This window comes from Styela clava, chromosome 3 (genome assembly GCF_964204865.1).
Source record: "Styela clava chromosome 3, kaStyClav1.hap1.2, whole genome shotgun sequence".
NCBI lineage: Eukaryota > Metazoa > Chordata > Ascidiacea > Stolidobranchia > Styelidae > Styela > Styela clava.
In genome coordinates this window covers 22,982,165-22,992,545 of record NC_135252.1, presented here as the reverse complement: position 1 = coordinate 22,992,545, position 10,381 = coordinate 22,982,165, and the positions used below count along the sequence as shown (strand labels likewise).

At 38.2% G+C, this 10,381-nt stretch overlaps 1 protein-coding gene across 1 annotated transcript; it reads right to left on the bottom strand.

Annotated features, from left to right (window-relative positions):
• Window positions 1-547: 547 nt before the first annotated feature.
• Window positions 548-6,086, bottom strand: LOC120343154 (mucin-5AC-like). Its single transcript, XM_039412275.2, has 6 exons — window positions 5,985-6,086; window positions 5,266-5,365; window positions 2,877-3,064; window positions 2,027-2,117; window positions 1,278-1,486; window positions 548-1,116 (listed from the first exon to the last, which is right to left on the bottom strand). Exons 1-6 carry the CDS (start codon window positions 6,031-6,033, stop codon window positions 1,052-1,054), a joined length of 702 nt encoding a protein of 233 aa, XP_039268209.2. The 5' UTR covers window positions 6,034-6,086; the 3' UTR covers window positions 548-1,051.
• Between the last annotated feature and the right edge of the window lie 4,295 nt (window positions 6,087-10,381).

Genomic DNA, 10,381 nt, shown 5'->3' with positions numbered 1-10,381 from the left:
TGCTCATGTCCAGTCGGTTATAGCAGTGTATCCCACCTATGGGTTACGTCCCAAAACTGGGTCGCCTGAATTTTCTTTTTCTTTTTTTCAACAAAAACTTGAATGTTACGGTGTTGAAGTTGACACCGGGGAACCTATAAATGGCCCAATCGAATTGCAGCTATACATTATAAATTTACTTGAAAAAAGCATCATATATCAAACGACGAGATGTAGATTAAGTAAAGGGGTAATATGCCATTAATGTAGATAAGTTCATTTAAATTTATCGACAACAGCTCGTCTTTTACCAAATATTTTGGCGCTCCGAGAGTATTCGTACCAAGATGACGCACAACCTGAACAACCCTAACCAGGTACACATACTATGTTCAGGTTGTGCAACATCTTGGTATGAATACTTCAGGAGCACCAATATTTTAGTATTTACAATCATGTTTTATTATTTATGATGACTCATGACATCATAGTGATAGTACTATTTTTAGCAATCAACCACATTGATTTCTTTGTGTTCTCTTTATTTGGTAATAACTACACACTAAAACTCTCAATTCTTCGATACAATTAATGCAGCAACAACAAAGTGAGACAAGATTCATATGTATTTCTTGTAGGGAGTAAAATGAATATCAACAAAAATAATAGTAATCTTTGATATATGAATACGAGAATATTGGTCAGAGACCGAAGACTTATCGATCGAAAGTTAGGGGACCAAACAGCGCTCTTACTCCATAGTGACACCTTGTGTCCCATCACTAATTAATTAATAACTCGCTAATTATACGACATAATTTGCCCAAAATTAATAGGCTTCTGGTCCGAGATAAGATGAATGCACATGCAAAATCTGGAGCAGATTCAATCTTGCTTTCGTGAGATATCACGTGCATCTAACAGACATACAGACAGACAAATACCTATCAACATACTTACCGATTAAAATCGATAAGTGATACCAAAATCGTTAAATCTATACCAAGAGAGGAAATTTTAGTCCCTTCGAAGGTATTCTGGCAGCCAAGGCAAGTCACGACAAATAAGAGCTTCATTCAAAGAGTTTGGAAGCATTGATATGGTGAACTTCATTCGAAGGGGGACGATATGGTACATCTGAAAAATAAAACACATATAAATCCAACATTGCTCACCCGATAATATTCTTAATTCAGTGATTATTTGCCTATGTCTTGTAGATATAGGAAGTGTGAAATATCTGACAGTAAAAATATGGATGTTCTCCTTAATTCGTTAAAAATAAAATAAAAACTTACACTTCCGCTTGGGAGGACAACAGAATCTAACTTTGTAGTCTTCACATCTTCTGTCCGATTGTTCTTTGTTTACGCAATAAAGCCCTTTGTAAGCTGAGATGTGAACATTTTCGTAGGCGGCTTGCCAGGGTCGGTGAGGTTTGAGTGCTCGGGCGTCGATGCCGATTGGTTTGTGACAGATGTAGTATTTGGAACCCCCTTTGCTTTCACTGAAATAAAAAGAAAAATTGAGTGTTCAGATTTTAACAGCGGGAGACGAAAGTCGACAAGTATATGTTAAGTCAAGTCCATGCTTCCGAAAAAACAAATATCTGGCTAAACCTGGAATCACCTAACGTTTTTGACCGAGGGCAAAGTATGACTCAAACTGTGTTGAAAATGAGACGGACAAATCTTTTTGTCAATGCAATAAATTCACAAAAGTTGGGAAATCCATTCAATTTATTCAACAATATAAATACTAAATTTCTGAAGCTTTGAATATTAAACTCTATATCGCATAATAAAGATCAAAAACATCGTAGCAAAACAAATATATATACAAGATTTCTAGACAACTATCCTGAGGTTAGCTGTTAGCAAAACAATTGCATGGACTGGTAACCGAATTAGGGGCCGTGGTTCGCCATATGATTAAGCCGTTTTATCGGTTTTCCCCTCCCTCGGGATAAATATGTAAATCCTATCCTAATTTTTGAGCAACAAAAATGGGCCACCGGAGAGAAAAGGTCGAGAACCACTTCACGTACGTGATTAAATCTAAGAGAGTCTCATAGTCGCCTTTACCGGAAGGATTGTCCCGATCAAACCATTTAGTCCACTTTCCTTTGCAAGATGGCTCTGAAGAAATGAAATTGGTTGAATTTTTTTTTCGAGATTGTTTAACCGGGACTAAGTTATTTTGGCGCTTCAGAAGTGTGTGTATCAATATAGAGGTGACTAATTTTATTCGCCTACTTTACATCAAGTTGTGTGCAGAAATTGAAACTATGGAAAAGGTATATATTCACTTGGCTAACACAGACAGTCACCGAACTCGTAATTAAACTAGAATAAGGAAAATTGGAATAAAATTATGGCCTAACCCTGACCTGGCACATACGCTACGGGCGTACAGTTTTTTTTCCTACCAAAATTGTTCATATATATATATCATGATAAATGAGGACATTCATAACAAAGAAACCGGATTTCACCTCAGATTATTGTATACTATATATGAATCGTTTGGGTTGTACTTATCTGGTGACATTAGTTGTCGGGGTAAATCATTTTTCTCAATGATTCTCGCAATTGATGGGACATATAACACAAACTTTCGGTGTTTAAAAATGGAAGAAATCTATAAAATGCTTGTACTTTTACTTGTTGCTCAAATTCATGTGGAATCAGACATTTCACGAAAATATTTTTCTTTCTTATTTTGATGTTGGAACACTTTTTATGACATCTGGTGATTGTCATGCGGGATGATGAACGTCAGGTTTGACATGGGAACACATTTATGACACCTGGTGATCGTCAGGCATTTAAAATATCATAGTGGCGTCGACACTGGGATTCAAACTCGAGATATTTAGATCTCCGATATCAACTTACCTTTGAAATGACAACAGAAACGAACTTTATAATCGTTACACTTGTGATCTTTCTGCTTCTTATTCTCACAAACTAAACCCTTGGTTGGACTGATATCAACGTGGTCGCCTCCAAGATAGTAGGGATCCCCATTGAACAGTCTGGCATCTATTGCACGTGGTTTGGAGCATAATGCGGGGTGTTTTTTCCTGAAATTTAGTGATAAAATGATAATGAGGGACAGTGAACACCTCCTTAAATTCCAAACACACGTCCAGCGTGCCACAATCCGGCCCGCCAATCCATTAAGTGAGGCCCTTGTCAACACTCAGATTATCTCATCAAGCATGAAATCTTAATCCGACAGATTAGGTTTGAAAAGGTGCTCACATGAGTAAAAAACATAACCTTATTTTTTATCTTTTCACTGCGTTAACTCTTCCGCCGTTTTGTTCGGTGCCTTTATTACTGTAAAGCTAAGCGATAGTCGTATTTTCTTATTTTCCCCGCGGCGCTCTGGTTATTGCTAATTTTTTAATTCGTTTTGTACGTGGAAAAACTATTTATTTGGCGCTCCCGAAGTATATGCAGCAAGATGGCGCACAACCTGAACTCTAATCGGGTACACATACTGTGTTCAGGTTGTGCGCCATCTTGGTACACATACTTCTAGAGCATAGGTTCTCAAAGTGCTCCGTACGGAGCCCCAGGGCTCCGCGAGAGAAACCCAGGGGCTCCGCGAGCTATTCGATTACTCTTCGAAATACTGACTCAAAATTTTGTAACTGTTGAAAGAAGCAATAACAGCGTTGATAAAATCTGACAACAATACAGCCTCGAAATATGGTAAAGAGGCTGAATTAAAAATGACATTATTTATAAGCAGGAGCGCAGCCAGGATTCTTAAGAGGGAGGTGGTTCAAAATTGGAATCGGAAATTTCCGCGCAACATTCTTCGCCATTAAAAAGCGGATAACGAGATTTCTGTTGCGTAAAATATTCAATCCATGACCGATGCGAGCATTCAACGTGTCTCTTCGTTATAATGTAATTGTGATCATCGTTACTCAAGTTTGATTCGAGATTAGTATTAGTATTACTTAAATGAAAGAATACTATTCTAAAATAACATAAAATATGTAATAAACTGCCAACAATAAATAAAGTGGAGTCGTATTTTCGCGATCTTGGGATTTGTCAAACTTGATTTGTTCTTTCGCACCTGAGATTATTTTTAAGCAGGATATCGCCGTTTAAAAAATCACAATGTCTGGGCAAAATACGAACAATTAGAATTCATTTTATTGCATTCGGCTCCGTCGGTAGTTTCAGAATGAAAAAAGGTACATCGTGGATCGCGTGCACAATTGATTGCGTGCGGCTTCGTCGGTAGTTTCAGAATGGGAAAAAAGGGTACATCGCGCGAACAATTGACTGTGTTTCGATTTCGCAGTTACTACGACGAAAACCTAACATAACACCAAATTTTGTGATTTACAATGTCTATAAAAGCGTTTTCAATCTGAGGTGAGTCTGCTGAAGCTAAACGTGTAATCTTCCATTTTAAGTTTCAGTTTTAATATTTTAGAATGCCGTTTTTCAATCAAGAAATTTGAGTTGCGGATTTATCTCTTTATTAATTATAATTTTTAACATTTCGTCGCAGATGACTATTATATGGTAACATGTTTTTCACATTGAACTCATAATTTCCCACGAGAACAAAAAAGGAATTAACTTCGTCATTGTGTAACAATACATGTATATGCTGAGGGAAATTTTTGATTTAGGGAGAATAAACACCGGCGTAAAGATGTTCAAAACACGCCATGCTGACGAAAAAAATCGGCGATTGTAACAAAATAAAATCGCGCACGTTATTAGCGGCCTGTTAAGTCTTCCAAAAATGTCAAAAGAGAAAAGATTCGACTCCTAATTTATTAATATGTTCGTCAAGTGTCAAATTTACAGCTTTAGTATAAAATTCAGATTCATTTATGGCTTGTGTTAATCCTATTAAAAAAGGTTCAGCATTTTAAATAAGTAAAGAACTTTTAACTTGCCCAGGAATATTAATCTGAAAGTAACAATTTTAACATTTATCTTGGTGCTCCGCGAATAATATTCAACTTTTCAAGGGCTCCGCAACACCAAAAGTTTGAGAACCCCTGTTCTAGAGGTCCATTTACTTTGTGTGGTTCAGCTGGATGTCTGAAGTTGGTTATACGACCCACCGACAAAAATGTTGCACATCCATGCTATATAGTTTCCATAGTTTTCAGCATTTTTGTTATTATCTTTCACTCCGAGATCAATCTCCTTTTTACTGGGTAAGTACGTGTGACTTTACTATGAGAAAATTTTTATATAAACACGACCAAACGGTATAATGTCACACATCCTGCCTTACCTGAGAGCATGGAGAGTTTCCCAATCACCTGTAGCAGATGGGTCGTCTCTATTGTAGAAAGGAGACCAGTGTCCGCCGTCACATTTTGCTTCTGCAAGAGCTGTAATTTCAATTTCAGTTAACTGAATTTGAAATAGGATATGATAGGATTTACATATTTATACCGGGGGAGAGGAAAACCGATAAGACGGTATCCATATGGCGAACCACGGCCTCTCGTCCGGTTACCACTACATGTCGGGTATGGGATTAGTTATAATGTTTGTTTTCGGGAGCATGGACTTGGTGGTGGAGGAAGCCGTAACCGACCAGCGGTTACGTGAACCACCCAACGACGGCGAGGAGTCCAGCAATCCTCTCGCACATAACCATCCCTGCATGGGATTCGAACCTGCGAACCCATGCAAGGTAGTTAGAGGTGCGGTGGCGAGCGTATTACTAACGCTTAGCCCGTTGAGCCACATCGCCGCGCCGCATAGTGACATAGCCAAATATTTATAGTCTTAAAATTCCAAATCATAATCTTTTTTAAAAAAAAAATAGCAGTTTTTTACCCGTAGGTGACTTCTGCTGGTGCGAGGCCATGTTCGGAGAAAAAGGCGCACATGGACGCGGTATAATAACATATAATATTCACCCATCTTTTCAGGGGTCAAAGGTTGGGGAAACATTCATGGCGTAGAAGAACACCGTATAATAATAATATTATAATCACTCACCTTTATATATGCAAACATAAATGACGATAACAGCTGCCAACACGCGCATGCTGTTTTACTCTTATACTAAATTAAAAACTGTAATAAAAAAATTGAATAAATGAATACGGTTCCATTACATTTGAACCCACGTACATTTGAACCCACGAAAATTGCACCTGCATACTATTACACCTATGGAAATTTTTTGGTTTTACGGGTATTTGTACCCATACTAACCTAACCCATGGGTTTTAGCACCCGCATATAGATTGAACCCGCGGATGTACACATGGGTTCAAATGTACGGTCACCAATGAATATATCATTCCTACTGGTAATTGTAAACCTGCCTTGTTTGAAAAAAAGACGTGAAAACGACCCATAAGTCCACTTTGTGATCAAAAATATATATATAAAAACCTTCGCCTATTAGATCGCTAAAGTGCCGTGGTCATTGCAGAATTCAGGCGTTTACATACATAATGGCCTTAATTAAACGAATTACTTGACTCAAACAAGTGTTTTGCCTTGAGGATATGTTACCGGTATATTGGCGAATTCGATGTGATGTTTTTGAACGAAAACAAATTATATAAATTAGCCATCTGTGGGAAATTCCGATATTAAAATACGTAAAATGTACTTGCTTTTTATAGTAAATGCATCATTTCATTCAAAATGATTCATTTAGTTCCTCCAAAACGCATTTACATTTTTACCCCCAACATTGGTCTTTACAGAAAAGATGCGTAGTCAGGGGGGTTCGGGGTCGAACCCCCTGTCGTTTTGAAATGTAAAAAACAGCATTTTCCTGTATCATACATAAGAATTTTTCGTAGCTTGAAAATATTTGGAATCTCAAGACACTTGTAAATCCACGTTTTTCAGCCTCGCTATCTGATACGGTTTAATTTGGCAATTAGAAATTTCAGAACTCCAGCTTTTTTTTTTTTAATATTTCTGGCTACACTCCTGGTACTGGCAGTCAATACTGTTGCATGAAAGAGGCTCTGCACAAGCAGCGACTTTTATGTGAAAAAGACCTTTTTAGTTCCGCATTGCTTATTGCAGCGGTTTCCAACCGGGGGCCCGTGTCCCCAAGGAAATTACAGAGAAGTCGGAAGGGGCCGCAATGGGTGTAATGAATAGGGTAACCAATGCCGATACGCAAAGATTCGGGGGACCTCCAGAAGTATGTACATCAAGATGGCGCACAACCTGAACATAGTATGTGTATCAGGTTAGGGTTATCAGGCTGTGTGCCATCTTGGTGCACATACTTCGGGAGCGCCCCCAAATCCAACTGGATAATTACTAAATCTCACATTTTTGCATTAGTGATGGCTTTGTACAAAAGATCTGGATGTAGTGGTGCTCCTGAAGTATGTGCACCAAGATGTCGCATAACCTGAACACTAATCTGGCACACACACTATGTTCAGGTTGTGCGCCATCTTGGTGCACATATTTCAGGAGGTCCGATTTAGTTTACCGATACTCTTGTTCAAAGATAAGTATATTTTATGATTTTTTTTAATGCGTAAATTATTGGTTTCACTGTAATTAAAGTCTCAACATTTTCTTCTTAACAACCACGTTCGCACAAAAAAAAAAAATTTGCGCAATTTTTCATTCCTACGCCTCGCATCACGTAATTTCCCCGGGAATCGGTCGTGAGACACGGAGTTCGGGGACAGGTTATTTAAAAACATCACATTCACTTCATCTAATTGTAAGTGACCTAATTGTAAGTGACATCCTTTAACCTGATGATATTTGAAGGCGACAAATACGTCCCGACCGAGATGGCCGGCCTTTAGACTATATAGCTGACTGTATTCCTAAATTCCTTCGTCTAATATGATTGTCACTGACTTGCAATGTGTTAAATTTATTCCGAAATGATTAATCCAGTTCTTTTAATTTGATACTTGTGTGACGAAAGAGTGCGAACAAATGAATAAGTTTGACTACAATAATGACGTATAATAATACCGTATACTATATTCTAATTCCGTGTGCTGTATAATCTAATGTCGTATACCGTGTATTTAAAGAATTTTTTGGGTTACGAACTACAAGTATACATCTGTAGGACAATAGGCTTGATTAACATTAAACCAAGTAAATGAGAAGCTTACTATTCAGTGAACATAAAATGGACATCTACCGACGGTAAAGCGGAGTCGGAAACCTAAACATTCTAAGCTAAATCCCAAATTAGAAAGACGCTGCCAAATGCAAGCGTAACATGAAACAACGGGGTGACCTTGATTCTGAGTCGGTCAAACGCGGGCTCGCGTCATGTGACATCCATGTGACGTCGCAATTGGTGTTAAATGACCCATGACATTTATTTCAACTAAATTGGGAAAGATTGATCGTTACAGTAATAACTCAGAGGTGTGTCCCGCGGGCTACAATCAGGCCCGCTGAGCCATTCAGTGTGGCCCCACTGTGAGATATTTTCCCATCAAGCATAAAATACCAATCCGACAGTTTATGTTTAAAAAAAAAATTTTGCTCTCGTCGCTGCGTTAAGTTTTTCCCCGTTTTGCCCGGTGCATTTATTAAGGGTGCTCATGTAGTATGTGTACCAAGATGGCGCACAACCTAAACATAGTATGTGTACCAAGTTAGGGCAGGTTGTGCGTCATCTTGGTACACATATTTCTGGAGCGCCTATTAAGAACGTCCGATAGCATGAATGCACAAATTTGCCAATTCTGGGCAATAAAAGTCACACTAGCAATTTTGCATTGACAACTTTGCTTCGAAAATCTGACGAATATAAATAATATGTCTCTGGAAGCGAGAATCTGAATACGGACGCCACTCAGAAACTTTACATTCAATATAGATGTTCTAACTCAGGGTGGTCAAAACCCAGGCCCGCGGGCCAAATGTGGCCCGCCACTCCATTATCTGTGGCCCGCGTCACATTCGGGAAGTAATCGAAAAATCGCATTTCGTGTTGTTCCGTCATAAAATTGATCAGAAAAATCTTTTGACATATTGCTACATCGCTGAATTGACTAGTGTTATGACTAGCTGAGGAAACCAGCGAAGTTGAATGATGTGCTTGGCAGTCTAGGAATCATAGAAAACTAAAAATTGAATGCGGAATCTATTAGCCTATGTTGGCAATGCCTGATAACTATGTGTTTGCACAATAAAAGTGTTTGTTTTGTATTGTTTACCTATTCTTGGCACTATTGTGGTCCGAGAACAATGCAAAATATTTTTGTGGCCCGCGGAGTCGACAACCTTGGACAACCCTTCTAACTTTTGGGCCATATTAAATGAATCGAACAAATATTTTTAGCCATTAGTGAAAAACTGGGTTTTGGAATTACGCATTCGAGTATAATTATGACTATATAAAATGTTCGGAAGAGGCATGATTATGCAAAATTTGCGGTACTCCCATAGTGTGTGTACCAGGTTAGGCCATAATTTCATTCCGATTTTTTGTTGCTCCTGAAGTATGCGCACCAAGATGTCGCATAACCTGAACCCTAACCTGGTACACAACCTGAGTTCAGGTTGTGCGCCATCTTAGTGCGCATACTCCAGGAGGTCCGATTTTTCTCATATTAGTTCTATTACGAGTTCGGGGACTGTCTGTGTTAGCCATGTGAATATACCTCCTGCCCATATAGGTTTCAGTCCCTTTACACAACTTGATGTAAAGGAGGCGAACAAAATTAGTTACCTCCATATTGGTACACACACTTCTGAAGGGCCAGGAAAACTACGCGATGCGGACAATGAAAATAAAAAAATGGTGCAATATGTTTGCAGTGTGTGCAATGTAATGTGATTTTTGTAATAACGTTATTTATTACAGAAAAGAAGCGATTATAAAATTTACAAAATGTTGAGTTAACATGATTATGCAAAAATGTCGAATTGGAACTTAATTTTGAAATATTGCATTGTCATCTCTATTTCGAAAGTATGAACTAATATAAATATATCTTTGGAAGCGAAAATCGGGAACCGCCCAAACATGTAGATTTAAACATGTTCAACATTTAAAACTTTAATCCAACGCCACGATGCCAGAATTAAAATAATTTCGTCCTCTTGCCTTTTTTAACTCGTGGGCCATGTTAAATGTATCGAATAAATAATATATTTTGGCGTGCGTGAAGAACTGCGCGTTCGAGTAAAACCATGACGATCTAAATCAGTAGTTTTCGAACGATGTGGCGAGATATATGAATATAAGATATATTGAGAACTGACTTAATAACAAAATTGAAATTGTAAAGGGACTTATGGACACCCTATATTACTAGAAGTGAAAATCCGAACATTGACGCCGTTCAGGAACTTCACATCCATTATAGACATTGTGTGTCCAACGCTGGGTTCGCGTTGTATCAAGTCGTCTTCTTTAAATGCGTTTT